Source organism: Sebastes umbrosus, chromosome 11 (genome assembly GCF_015220745.1).
Source record: "Sebastes umbrosus isolate fSebUmb1 chromosome 11, fSebUmb1.pri, whole genome shotgun sequence".
NCBI classification, from domain to species: domain Eukaryota; kingdom Metazoa; phylum Chordata; class Actinopteri; order Perciformes; family Sebastidae; genus Sebastes; species Sebastes umbrosus.
Genome location: NC_051279.1, coordinates 26,349,928 through 26,370,494, shown reverse-complemented (window position 1 = coordinate 26,370,494; position 20,567 = coordinate 26,349,928). Strand labels below are relative to the sequence as shown.

Below are 20,567 nucleotides of genomic sequence, written 5' to 3'. Positions count from 1 at the left end.
TATAATGTTTTGCGTGTGTGTGGCCATGAATTACTCATGTTGTAAGGCCATAAATCTGTTTACACATTTTATTGACTTGAGTGAAATTCGTTGGCGTCTTGCAGGTTTGACTAAGCAGGTCTCTCTCTTCCTGCTCACTAAGGCTAATCTCAACCGGCATTTTAAGCTTGTTGTTTTCGTCATCATCTGATCCCCATCCCTTTAAATAAGCCAGAAAAAAATGACGGTGTTCCCAACAGTAGAAACAGTAGTAAAACTCCTTTATACAAGAACCCAAATAAACACCACAGTGGATTAATAGTACACTAAAACACATGCAAAAGTGTATGAGTAAGTAAAAGTATCTAAGTGTCCACAGTCAAATGTACCACATCAGAGGTGAAAGTACTACTTGCGAGGAATTGTTTGCACTGTTTGTTCACAGAAAGAGTATTAGAATATTTTACTCAAGTAAAAGTACTGCTAGTTAAAGAAAACATTTACTTGAATCAAAGTAAAAGTACTTGTGTAAAAATGTACTAAAAAGTAGGTCAGTTAAATAGTACTCTGAGTAAATGTTACTGCGTTGCATTACAGGGAATGAATGTTATATGATAGAACTATTAAACTAAATACCTTTAGGCTACATAATAATGTGCATTATATATATACGTATACATCACGCCGTCCTCGGATGCACCACAGAACCCTTTAGTCCAAATCAACAATAAATTCATTTTTGTTATAGTCTATATTCCTCTGCAGCCTGTGCACACAACGTTTTATCTATTATAAATATACAACAGCCTTTCTCTAGCTTTGCTAGAATTAACCAGAAAATAAGACAAAACTCAGACAATAATGAACAACAATAAATAAAAAAGAGCTATGGACATCGCTGCAGGTGTAACAAGTATTGTTAGGCTACAGAAATTAAATAACCTTACACTTTAACAGCAGAATAAATCATCACCAAAGCAACCAACAATACAATATTATTATATACAATATTAAAGGTGTGTTTTCTGTTTAAAAAGAACAAATGTATGAAGATAAGTGGTTAGGAAGGAAGGTGATATTTTGGGCCCCGGTGCACCGCATGGGTTGCACCGTCGATATTTACGCCATGATAATGTAAATGTATTTATCAATGTTACAAAGTACACAATAAGATTAAATTGCAAGAGACTCATAAAACAATAATAAAGAAAAAAATATAGAGGAAAAATTGGATCAGAAGCGATAAACATACAATAAAACAATAAATGGGGCAAACATCAAGGGAGTTCAAAGTACTGCTGTCATAATCTGATACATAACACAGTTGTTAATATCTTATAGCTCCTAGAAGCTGATAAAGGAGCCCTGAAATAGACCGTTTTTTTTTTTTATTGACACTGCATCACAAAGATATCTGCTCAATTGTGTGGAAACATTTGAGTCATTAAGTTTTATGGCGTTCGGTCTGTGAGCTTTCACTTTAATACTAAATCAGATGACTTTTTAAAGCACCATAAAGGTGTATTTCTTTTTTTTTTATGGGTCATGAAGCTTTATTTTTCTTCCTGTACACTGTAAACAATTGCTGTGAATTTACAGCAGAATTTCAACAGTATTAACCTGTTATTGCTAAAAACAGTGCTTTACTGTTAATACAAAAGAAAATCTGTTAAATTATGCTCATAGGCCGTTTTTTAACTGAACTATAATGTATTCTTAAAAAACAGCACTTTACTGCTGATCAACTGTCTAAAGTATCATGAATAACAGTTTGATGCAGTATTTTTTTAATTCTGGGAAGAGCAATTTCACCTGATCTGCACATGTGAGGCTGGATCCGTTCTTTTCTTCATCCATTCCCATCTTACTGATTATTTGGTAAGTAGTAATTTTATTTAATTAATAAATCTGTGCAAAGGTTATCAGTGATGTTTCCAGTTAGTTTGCATTACTGAATATGTGCATGTCATGATAGAGGGATTCAACAGCTAGCTAGAATTTCACAGATGATTGCATATTAATCGGACAACACAAGGAGCTCATTTTAATATCTATGTATTCAAGTTAATATCTAAGTTAATGTGCTGACACATGTATTTTGCCAGTGAATTCATGCATAACGACGGTGTATACATTTTACAGTCTATGGAAGTCCCTTCAACATTTAAAGTAACATTAAGACTTCAGTGCACGTTGGTTATTGGGTGGTAATTCAGCAGAGCAGATACAAAATGAAGGCAAGTTTATTTACTAGCTAACTAGTGTTTTTGAATGATATCTGAAAACCACATGTTCTATAGATCAGATGGTCAGAATATTCATAATTGATCAAAAAACGGTTTCTCAACCAGTAATGCACACCACTCAACACAATTCATTTCAAACATTGACTAAAAATCCATGAAGTTGACTGAGGAAAATTCTTTCTAAGTTTCAGGTGAAACAGCAGGAAGCTATTGGCGCTGGATGGTCAGCCTTGAGGGCCACTTCATATGTGAGGGGATCCAGCCCACCTTCTTGATGGGGCTTGCTGCATTATTTTCCACCTTCTACACCTGCACGCTCAAATTAATCTCAAGGTTAGATACTTTCAGTAAAACCTGTATTTTTATTGTGGCATTAATCTAAGTGATTCACACAACTTGATTTTTACACAGTACCTGAAGAAACACTATCATTTTTCAGGTGCACCGTAGGAATAAACCCTGAGAGAGGCACCAAGGATGGACAGGGCAAAGTCTTCTCAAAGAAAACTGGCAAATTCACGAGCTACAAGACAAGACTACAACCGTATATCCACATGTATCTACTCTGCTGATGGGACTCATGGACTTGAGTGGGACTTCATTTAAAATGGTGAGTTTACATTACATACATGATAAGAGGAAATGAGGGCTACACACACTGATTTTGTATGTGAGAAGTTACAATGAAAGTTGTGTTGGAACTCATATATCTCTCTCTCACACAGTCAGCGGGCTACCAAGGCTGGATTGAGAGTACTGGTGTCTTTGAGTGGGCCATAAGTCATTCACTAACTCACTCCCCGACCATCGCCCAATACTTGGACTTCCACACTTATCCATGTGCCTTGTTAGAGCCTGAATATTCATACTTGGACATGATGTCACATGTCTGGTGGTGTTGGTGCTCATTATGATATAAGGCAAAATATTATTTGAGAGTTTTGTTTTAACTCTATGATATAGCTCAACTCTCTGTAACTGTTTCACAAAGTAAGGTTAGTAAGATTGACAGATGTCTTCAGAAATGCTATTTCTTCTGAAATTTGGTTTGTTATCTGTGTCAGGTTTTTGTTGGCGCTGTGTTGAACTTCATATGAAAATAAAAAGTAAAGTGCAATAAGATAAGCTGTAGATTTTCTTTTCTCACACATTGTACATGATTGTAAAAGCAGTGAATTAGCTGTTCTTCACTCACATGTTTTTATGGTTTGCATTCTCTGCTTGTAGCCATATAGACAGACATTTTGGGCATCATAGCCTTAATTATAGCCTTTTTCTTAACAAGTGCCTTTAATTGTATTTAGTGTGACTATTCCTTTGTCTGTAACCTGCTAAGTCTATTCATATAGGCAAAAAATAATGTTTATTAAAATGTATGTAAAAAATACAACCTAAATAGTGCATTAAAACAAATCAGTAAGATAATGTAAAAGAAAGGGGAAAAACAGCTATATAATGTATCTTTAAACAGTAAATTAACTATAAAATACTGTGAAATTAATCAAAAAACCTGTATATACTGTATTTTTCATTAACAGTACAAAGCTGTAAATTTCAGCGACAGTATAATAATGTTAATTTTACAGTAGAATAATGGCAACCCTGCTTCCAGCTCTTTACTGTTATTTTACTGGGAAATTCTTAACAGTGTAGATAAGGCATAGCCAGCAAGTATTGGGCCAGAAATTGACTTTTTACAAGTAGTTGTGGAGTGACGAGGCAGTTGCAGTAATAATAATAATATAATCATAACATCTGACACATCTGATAAATGTATTTATTCATTTATGTTTTACTGTGTGGTGTATTTCTGTTTGAGCTCTTTTACTACAAATCATGTTCACTTCACATTACTACCAAACACCAAATCCAACCAATCCTCTTTAAATTCCTATAACCTTCATGAAAGCAGTATTTGTTTCAGTGTTGTGTTGGATTTCTCTACCCTGTAAAGGCACTTGGTCACTGAGTGAACAGCTCACTGAGGAGATCTACAGTAGCTGAAAATACGCATTTATTTGCTTTTATCTTCACCAGAAAAAAAGCAATAAGATTACAGTTAAATGTAATGTGTTATTTTCCACTTCTGACTCCTTTTCACACCATGATGACAACAAAGCGTGGACATTTTAGTGATTTAATTATGCCCAGAATTATGATTGTATTAATTTGTGTTATTACTTTGGTCCCCCGACCATTATTTTTATTATTATTTAAAATGCTTTGTGTCACTTGTAGGACAGTAGAAAACTCACCTGCTCTCACATGAAGTAGCTGAGGACGATATAGTTTTTGTCCAGTAGAGGATGATATTGGACAGAGTGATTGGAACAACTACTGTGATGTGATAGATCAGTTCAGTCAGCCATGATGATGATAGGGTGAACAGAATATTAGTTTTGCAGTAAGTTTGTCTTAAATATTTTATTTGAGTTAGTTTCAGTATCGTATTTAAACTCCAAATTCATTCAGATTAAGGCATTACAATTCTTAAATCAAACGAGCTGTGTTCATGACTCGCGCTAAAGGTCGTCTGGACCACTTATGAATTTTGTTTGTAGCAAAGAGAGAACTCTAAATACGAGTGCCACAAATTCTCTTTTAAATCATTCATAAATAGAATAAAGAAGCATAAATCCACCTTTACAGAGACAAAGTTAATAATGCATTTGAGTGATCCTCAACAAGTTGCACATTCTTAGCGCTCTTCTTAGCGCCCGGCAGGTGTCATGGAGGGGGAAAAAAAATATTTGAAATAAATGTTCTCCAATTACACGATTTAACAGAACATAACATTAAACACTATAGTTAATATTTAACATATATATTTTAGGAATGTCAGCGATAACACAACATTGTCCAACAGGCAAAATCTAAAGTATATCCATGCGTCTCCGTCCCAGATCAAACTAAGCAGTTATTTAGATCAGATCGTTCAGATGAAGCTGAACGATTTTAGCCCGTTTCTGGCCCAGATTTTGAGCCGCACGACTCATTTTAGAGTCGGACTGAGGACGTTGTTTGCCGTGCAGTGTACGGGGGGAACGAGGACCAATTAACTCCTCCCGACCGGTCGTCGGAGAGTCGGATGAATTTCTGACATCTCCGAAATTTTGATCGGCCGTCCAATACAATACAATAGATATAATAAAATGTAGCTAGCTTACGTAGCTTCCTCGCCACCTGCGAGTCCATCTACGCCGGCGCATCTTTTTTTAGACGTTTCAGCAGACAGGATGGTACAGATGATCAAGGCAGCACGTTTCTGCCTTGTTAGCATTGTGACCCGTACAGACCTCTGCTAGCAAACAAACTTTACCTGCCTCGGTGCTTTCAAACTAATCTTTATTGACAACTGTCAACAGACAGAACGACCCCTCAGGGGCTGACGGGTTTTTTTTCTTCTATTTTACACGGTGTGATCACTCAGGTCGTGGCTGACGATTGGACCGTACAGTGTGAGCACATAATTCGTGAGCTTTGGCTTTACATCGCAAACGATCTACTCGTCCAGTAGGAGTAGGAACTACACACCAACGTTTCTAAAATCGTACAGTGTATGCCCAGCTGATAACTGATAGCCGCCAAAGCTGACCAGTATTGCTGAAGCGACATCTAACAGAGCATCACCAGTGGGGCACGCTCACATGCACTAAAAGGCACGTGTGGGTGGCCCGGCGATGTCAACAAAGCAGAGAGGCTGTGATTACAAAACACACAGAGGGAAACTTCATTCTCTGCTCAAGTAGACATTACTCCAGTGTATTAATATATATATAGAAATAGTTGTTTGCTGCTATATTAATCTTGTGAATATCGTATAGAGAACCCTTTAAACAATGTAGTGTCTGACATCCCTTTAAAGTGTTAAAATGTTAACAATAGTGTTTAACAACATGCTTTGTTTATTCCTGCACACAAATGACTCATTTGAGAGCAAGAATTAAGTAAATAGAGAGCAGCAAATACTCACTTCTGTGCACAAATGACTTTTCAGGGTAAATAAATAGGAGTAAAGTCCAAGTGGCAGGTTCCATGACACCTAAATTTACAGTCAGCTGTAATGAACAGCCTACATGTAGTGATGAACAGGCTACTAACAGGAACGGTATTATTTACATTCTGCAGCGGCCTTTTAATCGATCAACCTCACATGATGATTAAGGATGAAGTGATAAAGACCGCTCAAATGCACCATTCAACAAGTTGCCAGTAGACATTTGGGATATTGAGGACTTCCCATGATACCCTGGCGGTGTGATTTAAAATTGTGGCAAAAGAAGGCCAGATTTCCTGGAGCCTTATGGACCCGTTACTGGTCTTGAAGCCAGAAACAGGCAGCGTCTAACCCGGGACAGAGCAACTGTACATGGATATAAACATATATTGGCAAAGAGAAAAAGACAAAAGGCAAATTAACGGTAAATACAGTAAATTCAGTTTCAGCTGTGCTGTGACGTCACAGCAGCCGTTGTGAATCTGATCCCAACGCACCCATTAAGGGAATGCAGTGGGACAAACATTCATTCCCACAGCATTCCTCAGAAATCAGGAACAATCACATCCAGTAAAAACAAACCCCCGAGGTTCCAGTAAAGCTGTGGACAGACAGTCCCGTCCACATGACAGTAGCTACAGTGTGGACAGCAGCGGGCCCGTGCACTCCCAGTCTCTGTCTTTCCACCGTTGTCGTCGTCGTACACGAGGCCGGCCCTGCTTCCCACCGCCCTCCTCCACTCCACCCCTCCGTCAGTACAGGCTCCAGGCCTGCTGATGCTGATGCTGGGGGTAAAGCGATGAAGAGCTAGAGGATGAGGCGGTGAGGTCGCCAAGGCCCAGCTGCTTTCCACACACACACATTCAGTCCAGCTTCTCCTTCTGGACCAACTTGGGAGCATCTACAAAGTCCAGTCCGTTAAAGAGGATGAGGCCGCCCGTCACCACGCTGGCTGATCCCCAGAACAGAACGTAGGCCAGAGTCTCAGTCCACGTGTCACCTGACAGGGGACAGCAGGTCACACCGAGTCAGTGCAAAGCATTTAAAACTCATAAGTATGGGGGAACTTTACAAAAATAGTAATTAGTGCATACACTTGAGCCTGATAAGAATACATTTTAAGATAAATAAACTACAGCTGTCAAAGTTAACACAAATTCATTTTAATTTCTTAAACGCAACTTGCGATTTTTAGGTTGTAGCGGGCTCAGTTTTAAAACTAGAGTGAAGATACTGGTATCATATGAAACTAGAAGAAACCTAATGAATCCATTGATACCAACCATGTCATGCTAGCTTGTGGTGAAGGAGGCTAAATAACGCTCCAAACTTGCGCTAAATTTTGGCGAGGAAAACCTGGCATGGCCATTTTCAAAGGGGTCCCTTGACCTCTGACCTCAAGATATGTGAATGAAAGTGGGTTCTCTGGGTACCCACGAGTCTCCCCTTTACAGACATGCCCACTTTATGATAATCACATGCAGTTTGGGGCAAGTCATAGTCAAGTCAGCACACTGACACACTGACAGCTGTTGTTGCCTGTTGGGCTGCAGTTTGACATGTTATGATTTGAGCATATTTTTTATGCTAAATGCAGTACCTGTGAGGGTTTCTGGACAATATCTGTCATTGTTTTGTGATGTTAATTGATTTCCATTAATAAATATATATATATATACATATATATATATATACACATTGGCATAAAGCAGCATATTTGCCCACGCCCATGTTGATGAGAGTATTAAATACTTGACAAATCTCCCTTTAAGGTACATTATGAACACATAAAAAATGTGTGATTAATTGCGATTAACTACATTAATCGATTGACAGCCCTACTTTAAACCCTAATGTTGTGTTTGTAGGTATGAAAATAATTGGAGTTTACAGCAGTTTGTCTTACCAGCCATTAGCAGGGAGATGATGCACATGGAGAACGCCACCACCATGACGATAGGCAACTAGAAAAGGAAAAGAGTTTCATTAAAGACATCGGAAAGAGAAAAACTTGTCAGTCTATCTTTCAGAGGCCTTCTTACCGTCAGGAACTTCCAGTCTTTGGTGTCACGCAGCGGGGTGGCCATATCAGCTTCATCCACAGCGTAGTTCCCCAGGAACAGATCAATGGAGTCCTGCATTAAAACAGACCAAATGTTTCCTGCTGTTTCAACGGTTTCTCTTCTTTGTGTTTTTGCAGTGACGTGCATCTCTAAACGCCCAGCTGCCCTGTGATTGTTCATACTTCTGTCAGATCAGGTTCAGGCTGTTTTGCTGCGTAAAGCTTCAGTTTACTTTTTGGTTATTTTCAAATATATCTCATTCATTATTATCTTTTAGGGCTGTCAAAGTTAACGCATTAACGCAACTTGCAATTTTGTTAGAGTGAAGATACTGGCATCATAATAACGCCCCTTGTACTTTATATACTCATTGTGTGAGTATGACTGAAAAACACAAATTACTAATTCATACATCAAATCCATGAAGGTTCGGACCCACCTGTCTGAAACCATCAGAGAAGTTGTTTTTGTAATATCGGATCATGGAGTTCCAGCCGTCCATCACCAGCCCCCAATGAGTCCTCTTCCCTGTCCTGTGAGAGATCATCATGTAGATCAACAGCATGTAGAAAATGTCCTTTAGCATCACAATTTACACCATCTGACTCTGATCTCATTTACTGAGGAGGACATGCCATGCTCCCCAGAGGATAAACCCTCTCCATGTTGGACAGCTTTCTTTTTGCATATGAACTTTGCACAGAAATGACGAGTATTATTGTTACGGCCGCAGCCGGCAACCCCTCCATCTGTTTAACCAGAGGTCTGTACTACGAAGCGAGTTCAACATACTCAGGGTATCTTCTCGTTATCTAGCTCAACTAACCCTAACAGAAGAGATCCCCCTAAACGGTCCTACGACGGTGGTTATGAAGTCGGTAAATCAACCCAGGGTTTCTCAATCTGGCTATGAGCGTGTTCACGTGAAAGGGGCGGTGTTTGCAGCATACGACCAATCACTAACATGGACAAGTCTACAGACTTGCAGACTGGAACACTTTACATCAACATATAATAAAGGATTACCTGACCTAACGTGGACAACAAAGCAAAGCAACAAAGCAGTCTAAGTCTAGTGTGTGGTGTGGTGTGTTTTGGTCAAATCGTTGCTCTCCACACACTCTAGGAACAAAACTGTTAAATTTAGTTTAATTTTAACATAACATGTCGTTAAAATCTTTTAGTGTGGGCCAGCCCAAGAGAAAAAGACTTTTCAACCGCAGCCTCAGTCCTTCATGGCCCTGATGAGCTCTGGGAGGAGCCAACGGCCCAATTGAATCAGTGCTTCTATAACTAGGAGGAAGAACATGACTCTGTTTGCCCTGCATGCTACCAGCTAGACATGATCCCCTGCCCTTCATCCAGTGCGTCTAAAATACACCACTTGATGAGGTTAAACTCATCTAAATAAAGTCCCTTTTTGGTGGAGTGTCCTGTCTCTCCCTCCCTGATTCTGGTTACCTCATGTCTGACACTTAAATATCCATAGTCTCCAGCCCTCGGACAGATGGGTGGATAGACAAACTAGCCCACATCTCCATCCTGACGCTGTTCCTTTGCCACTAGCAGGTAGTTAGCATGTGTTCAGCTGTGTGAAAACTGACCTGGTGAAGTCGGTCTTCAAGGCACCGGTACCAGCGTACTGCTTGGCACAGGCATCAGCATTGTCTGCCCAGGCTGCATGTGAACAGACACAACACATATCAGATTAGAGGAAACAGATCATGTTGACATCTATGACCTGAAATGTAGGCGTGTCAGGTGTCAAAGGAGACTGCTGAGCCCACCGTTCTTGAATTTCTTCCCAAAGTCGGCCTGCTCCTCGAGCTGCTGGCCCACGTGGAGGACTCCCATTTTCTGCAGGCACACACGGCGAAAAAATTAACCGTCGGACTCATTTGTCAAAGGCTACGCCAAACGCTACTAGCATATTTCAGGATATTTCCTCTCTGTTTTCTGACCTGCTCCGGTTTTAATCTGCTGTTCCACCCAAAACCAAAGAAATTCTTCACAAAATAATGAATGATTTTGACCCTTCCATCCATCCATCCATCTTCAACCGCTTATCCGGGATCGGGTCGCTGATTTTGACCCTTCCAGTGAATTATTAAGATTAAGATTTGGCTTTGAGAACAATGAGTGCGTTTTCTGTAAAGGTGATATTGAAACCACAGAGCATCTCTTTGTTTTATGCCCTCAAACAATTCATGGAACGGTTAAGAAGCAAATCCACAGCAATGCCTACTTTTGATCATAATTAAGGTAGTTTTATTATGGTACGGATGGCCTCTGAAGGAGGTGAACAGCATTTTGCACTCGGCGGCTCACTTTACCGCAGTCTTGGAAAGGGAGGAGTGAGCGGAGGGGTACTCTGTTGGTTGCAATTTGCAACCACGCCACTAGATGCCACCAAATACACACTGTCCCTTTAAGCTACTTTGAATGAAACTGGACACTTCCTCAACAGCATAATCGCTCCCTTTCCTGGTACGCTTTTAATGTGAAAGATCTACAGGAAGTGTGAAGTTTCATTGACAGTAGTTTAACACTGATCGAATGACATGAATGTTGTTGTACTGATGAGATTAGTGCTGTGGAAATGGACAATATGCTGAATTTCTCACGTGAGCCATTCTAATACAGGTCAATATCACGCCACCTCTCTGTGCTCCTGCTGTCCACTTGAATACCAGATTTCCTCATTGCTGTGTCATAATAAGCACAAACTGCACAATAATAGAGTGCTACAGGAATGAGTCCTAGAACCTGGATATGAGTTAGCATTTTAGCACTTCGGGTTTCAGTTAGATGCCTGAAATAAGGTCTGTGGTTAACACAAGCTGAAGAGATTTTAACATTTTGTTCTACGACATAAAATCAATAAATACCCCACTCGTGAATTTTGAAGCCTTTAAGTGTCTTAACAAAGGCGTTTGCTAACAAGTGGCTACTAAACGTCATCCGTGGAGTAGTTCGTTTATAGCCTAACGTTAGCTTTTTACTTCTGGTGATTGCATTCACACTTTGAAAAAATCATAAAAGTGGTGTTCATCTGTGGAGATTATCTTGCTGAACAAAACGTGTAAGTATCATAAACGTGTGTTTGCCACAGAGCTTATTTTCTGCAATAATCCAAAACCCAATGGAACAATCCATTGAGTTTTTGTGGAGGGAACCAGGGCGATGCTAACTTCCTGTACAAAAATATGTCATTCCTGGAGTACTCTATTCATGTTAAATTTCATATTATGATGAACGAATTAGTATGTACACTGAGCAAATATGGAGTGGAGAAGTGCGTTAGGCTGAAGGAGTGGTTTCCATGATTTTTACACTTCATTTTATACAACTGGAATCCATTGTAACCGACACAAATTTGAGCTGCTGTTCTCTCTATTCAGTTGCTTTTATTATTACGTCCCCCTCCTGTAGGATTATAGAGTCGTACCCGTAGCTGTGACTGCAGCGAGCGCTGGGCCAGCATGCTCTGGATGACGTTGGTACGGTCCAGACAGTCCATGCAGTTGCTCCGAAAGGTCCCCTCCTGGCCCAACAGCACCTTCCCATCTGCATCCACCAGGAAATATCTGAATCCACATACAACACCGTTACTTCCGATGTAGAGTACCTAGACATTTACCCGGTATATATCGACTCACGCACACTGACCCAAATTCGTCCTGCATTTCAGCGACCATGTCCAATAAGATCTGCAGGCGGTGCCACCTCATCCGACTGCACTCCTTGTGGAAGTCAAAGGCTACGTACCTGCAGAAAAGCATTTATCAAAACATAGAATGACCTTGAGGTGGTGTGAGGCACATGTGAGGGGTGGAGGACGGAGCTGGTGGTAGTCTTACTTGATCATGCCGTTACCCAAGTCGGTCACCATCTTGTCAAATGCCAGCTCCAGAGGCTTTTCTGAGCCCTTTTGGTTGATCTGTGAAAAAAAGGACGTCAAGAAGTGTTTTATCTAAAAATCATGCAAACAACCATAAATGAGTATTTGTCATTGACATGGTATTATTTCCTTTGACTGCTTCTTTCTAGCAGTCTGAGACCCACAATAGACCTGTTTTTGTGTTTTTAGGGGGTTACAGGAGGTCTTTAGGGGGAGATAGCAGGTCAACAGTAGATGTCACATAGAAGTGGTGTACATCATCTGAAAGCTGGGAACCTGGAAATTAATTTGAGATGCTGTTCATCATTGTGTGTCAAGTTGTTCTAGTCATTAATCAGAAATAATTAATTATTTAAAATGAATTGTAAAGGTGTATATGGGTTTAGAACATTATGATAGAAGTATATGATGGTCATCCCCATGCTCTATTATGTCTCAGAAGTTGTTACAACAATTTTTGGGTTGATACCATTTGTTACACAGATTTGGTGCTAAATTTAACCATTTTTTACCATTTGAGAATTGATAAAAATTATGAATAATCCCTCCAAAATACCACATTAAGACACCAAGACCTTGAGGAACACCATAGAAAAAGCCATGCTGTGATTTGGGATCAAAACCTTTTGACATTTGGAGATTTCTGCAAGAACTGCATTTTTCTGCGATTGGATGGCGAGCACTTCTATTGTGTAAACTGTTCAGAAACCCCCTTATTGTCAATCTAGCTAGGAAAGCCATCCATCCTCTGAATGCTCTAGGTCTCTAGTTTGTGGCTGGAAAGTTTCATGAGGCTGTGATTATCCTAGAGGTCACCACAGGTCATTTTATACAGTGAGGTCAAATTTCAAGAAATGGTCTCACTACAATGAAATGGTTTCTATGGGGACTAACATCATCACACATGAATACAGTTGGGCTCATTGGATCCACAAGAGTCTCAGCTTTACAGTGATACACAATTTATGTAAAAATTATGTAATTAACTGTTTAGGGACCCCAGTATGCAGAAATATTCAAATATACCATTTTAGAATAAGAGAAAATAACACATTTACACTGCATGTAAAAAAACTGCATGTGATTATCATAAAGTGGGCATGTCTGTAAAGGGGAGACTCGTGGGTACCCATAGAACCCATTTTCATTCACATATCTTGAGGTCAGAGGTCAAAGGACCCCTTTGAAAATGGCCATGACAGTTTTTCCTCGTCAAAATTTAGCCCAACTTTGGAGCGTTATTTAACCTCCTTCCCGACACGCTAGTATGACATGGTTGGTACCATTGGATTCCTTATGTTTTTCTAGTTATGATAGTAAGATAGTTAGATATGATATCTGGACCTTCACTAGCTCTAAAACTGAAACTGCCACAGCCTCTGAAAGACAGTAAAGTCGGTTGGGATCGCCCACTGGGTCTCAGGGGGCTAGTGTGACATCGACACCTAGCTGACACATTGATTTCATAAAATGACAGTAATGCAGGTGATAGAATCAACAGATGTGACATTTTTTTCATCTCACCAAGTTCAGAATGACTTGTCTTCCATAGAGAATAACCTGTGAGTCAAAGTGTCTCTGGAATCCGTCCAACTAAAGAGAGAAATGGAGAGAAACTGCATGAGAAATGAAGACTTCAAATACGTCGAGGGCCTTGTTTCGTCTCATGTAAATGTAAAGACAGCTTACGTGGTTCACTGTTTTGTTGATCTGTGGTTTTGGCTTGTACTTGAGATTGGGCCTTTGGGACCAGTAGAAGGGGATGGAGCCTCTTGTCTATGAGGAAAAAGGCCACAGTGCATAAACATACAATCACCCTGCTTTCATAAACTCATCCCTCCATTACAACATCGAAGCCCCGGTTTGCAGTGGGTTTACAGCACTCAGATTCGAAAGTCACACAATAACACAATCAAACCAACCGATCGAGGCAGCGGTAGACCAGCAACTCCCTGGGGTCTACAAGGTAAAATTACCGTTTTTGTCAATGGAGTCTGGTGGTTTTAGTGGCTGTCTGACGGAGAGGTAAAGCTGTGAAAATATTCTAAATGTAGCATACACTTAAACAGTCATCGATTTTTTTACGGGGCTAAAATACGTTTTTCTGTCGCTCCCGTCAACAGCCACTTTACCTCGCCGTCAGACAGCCCTTTCTGACGAGGAACTGAAGCCGTTATATAGCTCTCTTGAAAGCAACCAGACTCCATTCACAAAAATAACAATTTTACCTCACAGAATGCGAGAGAATACACATACAAGTGCCAATAAAATCCAGTTATTTCCAGTTATAATTTGAGGGTTCATGTATAGTATTTACAGTGTACGGCGTCATGATATGACAACAAAACATCTACATCATTTTGAGGTTGAGAATTCTGAACTTGCTGTTCTTCCACTGATGCCAGACTTCACTACATCTCTCCGGTAGCATTATTGCTTTGGCTCACCTGGACAAAGGAAGCTTTGGCGCTGTTGTACTGCACTATCTGCTCCGTTTCCACATAGTTAGCAGGATGGCCTTCTGAATCAATGCCTACAGACAAAAACACAAACAACGGTTTGAGAAGTTAGACATCTAATGCAGCTTTTCATTGACTGACTGTCCACTGGATGTGCCTGAATAGCGTATTTTTGCAGGAGCAGGTAACGTGAAACATGAAACTAACATGTAACGATGCATCTATTTTGTTATTGATTTGGTCTTTCTTTACATACAGCAGTTTTTCCTGCCATAAATGAGCTGCAAATGTGTTTGTAAAAAATCATAAGTGTTTGCAAAATTTCACTTACCTCGGACATAGTAGCGGACACCGGCTCTGAAACAGCTCCTCCTGGAGATAATACTCCACTCAAACACCTTTCCATTGATGCAGCTTGACTTCATGATGATGACTAGTCAACAGATGTGTTAAGAAACTGACGTGGAATAGTAAGGACACATTCAAAAATAACATAAACAAATATAAAGAAGCACGCCTGATGCCTACTGTTTTAAAGGGATAATTCGGATGTTTTGAAGTGGGGTTGTATGAGGTACTTATCCAGAGTAGGTGTATTACCTACAGTAAATGGAGTTTGGGGAAACAGACAGCACGGGAGCAAAGCAACGTACTGCTGTAGACGGAGGCAGCAGGAAAACTGATTTTAGCCGTCTTGCTCTCTGCAAAGCCACCAGACTGCTTTGACAAAAACAGTAATTTACTTCGCAGAACACAGGAGTTGTTGGTCTACCGCTGCCTCGATCGGTTAGTTAGTTTGTGTTATGGTGCGACTTTGGTTAATTCGGATTCACCAAAGTTATACAATAACACAAACAAACTAACAGATCGAGGCAGCAGTAGACCAACAACTCCTGTGTTCTGCGACGTAAAGTTACTGTTTTTGTCAATGGAGTCTGGTGGCTTTGAAGAAAGCACAGATATAATAATAAAGCATATCAATTAACTTTGTGTTCTTTTCCTGGAAATGTATTAAATAAATTACCAGCTATTATTCCAGAGTCAAGTCCCAAGTCAAGACAGCCAAACAAAGTCATTTTCTATACATTTTTAGGTAAATATTGGTATAATTTGGCAGTAATTCCAAAGAAATTTCAAATAGTTTACTTGCTAATTATCACCTTGAAATTTGTGGACCTGTAAAATGAAGTGTTACCAAGATCTCACATACATTAAAATGGAATAGTCTATTTAAACTGTGGCAGGAAAGGATACAGCCGTGGACAACAGGATACACAAACTTGTGTAACTGTAAGAAAAGAGCAGTGTTAGATGATGAAATGCTTCACTGTCGTGCTGGTTTTTATCACTCTGAGTACAATTCTTCTGAAATAAAATTTAAGGTTACCGATGTAACCTTTGTTCTCTGAAGAGAACAAGATGTACTCACAGAATCAGGGTTACACAAGCAACATTAAGCTCTGTTCCCAACATTATTTTCTATGCGTGGGAGACGTCCGTGGAGATAAGAAGACTCCCATTTTGACCAACAAGCTTATCTTTAATGGACTGTTCACGCTAAGATTACATACAAAGTCAACGCAAAGAGGCGAATAGAAGTGAATTTGCTCCGGGCTACGCAAATGACGCAACGCGAACATTCGCGGGAGTTGAAATATTTCAACTTGAGTGAGAAATTTGCGTGACGCTGGGAAGCGAAAACCTATCAGCGTTGAGATTCTCCTCCTGTCGTCACTGACGTCCTGATGTTGTTGAATCAGAAATGGAGGAAATATATCTTGTATGTGTCTGTGGTCACCCAGAGCTACGATAGTACATCATATCTGTACAGAGACCGGACCAAACTCTGTGTATAAACCCAAGACTGTCTATGGTAGAAACAACAACGTCGCTGCTGTATTTATGTCTTCATCTTGAGTGTTAATGGAGCAGCTGCATAGCCTGGCGCTGATCCATCCAAACACCACTCAGAAAACAAGCATTTTAAAAGTTGTTTCATTGTCGTCTTGCGGACAGACCTGACAAAGCATGAATTCAGACTTTTTACAAATTAACATCATTGTGTAGTTATTTTGGCCTCATTTTGATCTGTTTACAACAACGTTGCTGTTGTATTTATGTCTAGATGATGTTATGTTGAGTGTTGATGGAGCAGCTACAATGTTAGGATAGCCTGGCACTGATCAGTACAAACTCCATTCAAAAAACAAGCATTTTAAAAGTTGTTTGATTGTCGTCTTGTGTACAGACCTGACAAAGCATGAATTCAGAATTTTTACAAATCGGCATCATCATGTAGTTATTTTGGCATCCTTTTGATCCGTTTATTGCAATTAAATCACAGCACAATATGTTCATTTTGGGTTCATACTGCAGTAGTGACATGTGGCTCGCCGCCGGGTGATGTTATGAACTCAGACACGACGGCGTTTGGTTTTCTGACATATCTGGGACTTCCACAACATGTACAAAGCAGCAACAGTGGCTATTTCTTCCATGGTTGATGGAGGAAAGAAAAGTTGTTGGTATCTATGGAGACAAGCTCTTTCTCCTCTCTGGTGCGTCTAGTATTACAGTGAATACTTCAGGGGAAACGTATCCATCAGTGAGAGGTCTAAATAAATGCTGTGAAAGAGAACATTAATTGTGTCTCACCTCTGGCTGTGCAATGAATTCCCTCAAAAGGTGGCCATTCCAGACAAATCGCTGATCTGCCTGCAATAGGGAAAGTTACCACATGTCAATACAAAGACAAATTCCCAGGCAGGCAGACAGTCCATTGACCAGGAGTTCTGAATTAAAGTTGCCGTGGCATATTGTGAAGGGAGGGGAGGGCCTCCAAAACATCCGTAGCCGGAGGAGGCCTCAAGTTATACTAAGGTGCCCTTGTAAGGTATATCTTACCCTCTCCAGAAGGCTCATCTCCTGAAACTCAGGGCTGGTGTTAGCCAGGCGCTGCAGAGTGTGGGTCAGGTCGTAGTCTGTCGCAAAGTAGAAGCCGTCTGTGTGAAGCACACCGTTGATCATGGACAGGAAAGTCTTGTTGTCTTGCATCTGAAACACATCCAGCAGCAGAGGTGAGAGATAAAATACACTGAGTGGAAAAGGGTGCTGGTGTGGATTGCAGACAGTAGAGGAAGAAGAAGAAGCTACTGCTAGTAGATCAGAAACCAGCAGTAGAGTCTGATTGCAGCCGCGGAGGGGGGGTCATTGGTACAGTATAACATGAGCGCCCAGTAGCTGCTGCCCTTTTTTTTTGCCCAGTAACTTTATTGTCCTGTTGGTATCAGACAAATCAGTGGCTATGCATTCGTTTTAAGTACGATTTAACTCACATTTTGTCACATTCTTAAATCATTTTATCATTATATGTGACTTTGATGAAAAAAGTCTGGCAAACTACAGCTAACTAACTGCTTAGAGTTACATTAACATTGGTCATTTGTACCAATTCGATCTTAACAAAGCTAGCTAGCCTGCTAGCTTAACCCTATGAGACCCGCAGACTGAGACTGACTTTACTGTCTGTCAGAGGCTCTAGCAGGTTAGAGCTAAAGTGAAGCTACAGATATCATATGAAACTAGAAAACCTAAGGAATCCATCGCTACTGGATTGGCCAAAGTTGGGCTGGATTTTAGCAGGGGAAAACTATTTTTTTAGCATAGTTTTAATAACAACTAGTGTGAGATAGCAGAACAGATCATTTTAGTTTTGGGTACTCCGACTTCTGAGTGGTAGCTAAGGGGCTCTATCATCCAGCTCTCCTTTCCACAAGCACAACCAGGAGCCATAGGATCCTACCTGGTTGTCTGTCAGGTGAAGTATTGTCTTTTTATAGGAGATGATGTCAAAGTCCTGAGCCTTCCACACAGCATGGCCCAGCAGATCTCCCACCTTCTTCTTCTTTGTGATGACAACCAGGTACATGCCTAACAAAAACAGGGGGTTGGAAATGAAAATGCACGCAGAGCTCACCACAACCTCCTGATGGTTGCCATATGTCCCATAACCTCACTGCATAACGTACTGAACTTACCTGCCACCAAACGTATAGTCCCCATGAGTCCATGTATTGGCCTGGTCTCAGCAGATGCAGGGATGTCCCTCTTCACTGAGGACCAAAGCAGGGACACAACTTAAATTGACAGTGTGTTCAGAAGACAAACAGCTGTAGAATGATCTGAACTCATATTCTATCATTGAATTACTCTATTGATTAATTGATTATCTATTCTCTGACAAACTCTGATCAAAAGTTGTCAAAGAATAAAGTGATACCTTAAAACTGCCTTTTTAATATGAGCTACAAATAATAAAACACAGAGAACAGATAGCAAAGTTATCATTGTTGTAGTCGTTTTGTGTCTTTGTGGTTGTTTTGTTTCTCTTTGTTGTTGTTTTGTTTCTCTTTGTTGTGGTTTAGTGTTACTTTTGTAGTAATTTTGTGTCTCTTTGTAGTCGTTTTGTGTCTCTTTGTAGTCGTTTTGTATGTATTTGTAGTTGTTTTGTGTTGTTTGTAGTCAATTTGTGTCTCTTCGCAGTCGTTTTGTGTCTCTTTGTAGTTGTTTCGAGTCTCTTCCTGGTTAACGTGTCCCTTTGAGTGACATTTTGTAGGTGGGGCCCTGTTGGTAGGCTTGTTCAGTAAACCATCCACACACACATACATATATATATATATATATATATATATATATATATATTTATACTGCTACAGTCTTTTTGTTCTCATTCAATATGTGCCGGAGCTCAATCACCTAACCTGTATCTTACCTGTGAGAGTCATCTCAGTGGACACCCTGTCAATAGCCATGACGTCCTCGGATCCATCATCACAAGCCTCTATGTAGAACTTCTCAGGTGTGGTGCGCCTGGTGGGACAGACAGACAGACACAAGAGCTGTTTCTAAACCAACAAGTACTAACATCACACCAGCAGCGGGGCTCTGTGTAATAACAACATGAGTGCAGAATAATGCGACCCAGAGCCAGCTAGAGGCTGACAACACAGAGCTGACAGGAAGTACCTGTTAGCTCTCTGTGCTAATGCAACACTGCAACCTTGTTGAAGCAGCTGGTTTTCTAGTGTCGCATCCATTAAACCTTCTTAAATATAGCTTCACTCCTGCTACGTTAAGTGGTGTTAATGATGTCCCGCTATCAAATCCCCATAAATGCTCATTAGTGGAGTAAACTTTGAGTGTAATGAGACGTAGCGTCGGCTGTAGGAGCAGCAACACGATGTCTGCGCTGACGGGGGAGCTAGTCTTTAGTCTCTACGGGGTGATTATCGTTAGCAGAGTCACTACACCGTCCTGACGGAGACTCTCTTCACTCAGTGTGAACATCAGATAAAGCTACGAGGTGTTACGGTGTTAGTTCACAGCACTTACAGGTTGAAACTCTCATAGGTGCTGCTCGCCATCTTTCCTCCCTTCTGACCTCAGTGACGTGTCAACGACACACACCGGCTACTTCCGGCATCAGCCGCTGGAGGAAATGCAGACTGATGATGCGAAGAGACGCAAGAGGGCGCTGTTGCCATGCAACATGTAATTATAACATTATCAATATCAATTACATATATATATATATATATATATATATATATATATATATATATACAGTGTGTGTATATATAAACTGGAAAAACAAAGTTCGGAAACTTGTGTTTGGTGGATTATTTCTCTGTTGTTACAATGCTAATGGTCATTGTATTTTACATCGTTAGAAAGCCTGTTTATTTACCTTCACAATGATGTCCAACTTGTAAGGATCATGCATTTGTGGGATGAGCAGCACAGCTGATTATGTAGGTAGCGCCCAAGAAAAATTTGCCAAAATGCTCCGTCAATGGTAAACAAGGAACAAACAAGACATATTGGCAATTATACACTTTATTCATTTAATACACCGTCAGGAGC

At 40.3% G+C, this 20,567-nt stretch overlaps 1 protein-coding gene across 2 annotated transcripts; it reads right to left on the bottom strand.

Annotated features, from left to right (window-relative positions):
• Positions 1-4,634: 4,634 nt before the first annotated feature.
• Positions 4,635-20,155, bottom strand: sacm1lb (SAC1 like phosphatidylinositide phosphatase b). Of its 2 annotated transcripts, none has more exons than XM_037783592.1 (20): positions 20,037-20,155; positions 19,417-19,514; positions 18,683-18,757; positions 18,448-18,575; positions 17,550-17,699; positions 17,301-17,360; positions 15,900-15,933; positions 14,977-15,078; positions 14,634-14,719; positions 13,876-13,962; positions 13,711-13,779; positions 12,146-12,225; positions 11,955-12,053; positions 11,734-11,872; positions 10,073-10,142; positions 9,890-9,962; positions 8,725-8,818; positions 8,265-8,357; positions 8,129-8,186; positions 4,635-7,222 (listed from the first exon to the last, which is right to left on the bottom strand). In XM_037783592.1, the coding sequence occupies exons 1-20, from the start codon at positions 20,066-20,068 to the stop codon at positions 7,086-7,088; spliced, it is 1,764 nt and encodes a 587-aa protein (XP_037639520.1). In that variant the 5' UTR covers positions 20,069-20,155; the 3' UTR covers positions 4,635-7,085. The 2 variants fall into 2 exon arrangements, with proteins under 2 accessions (XP_037639520.1, XP_037639519.1); XM_037783591.1 differs by lacking the exon at positions 20,037-20,155 and adding an exon at positions 19,671-19,968.
• Positions 20,156-20,567: the final 412 nt, after the last annotated feature.

Bases quoted from the DNA above. Each gene is read 5' to 3' on its own strand.
- sacm1lb (XM_037783591.1), bottom strand. From the start codon at position 19,741: ATGGATGCGACACTAGAAAACCAGCTGCTTCAACAAGGTTGCAGTGTT. The intron at 17,361-17,549 runs GTAAGATATACC...TCCCTATTGCAG, and splicing joins AGATGAGCCTTCTGGAGAGG to GCAGATCAGCGATTTGTCTG. The intron at 8,187-8,264 runs GTAAGAAGGCCT...TTCCTTTTCTAG, and splicing joins AAGACTGGAAGTTCCTGACG to TTGCCTATCGTCATGGTGGT.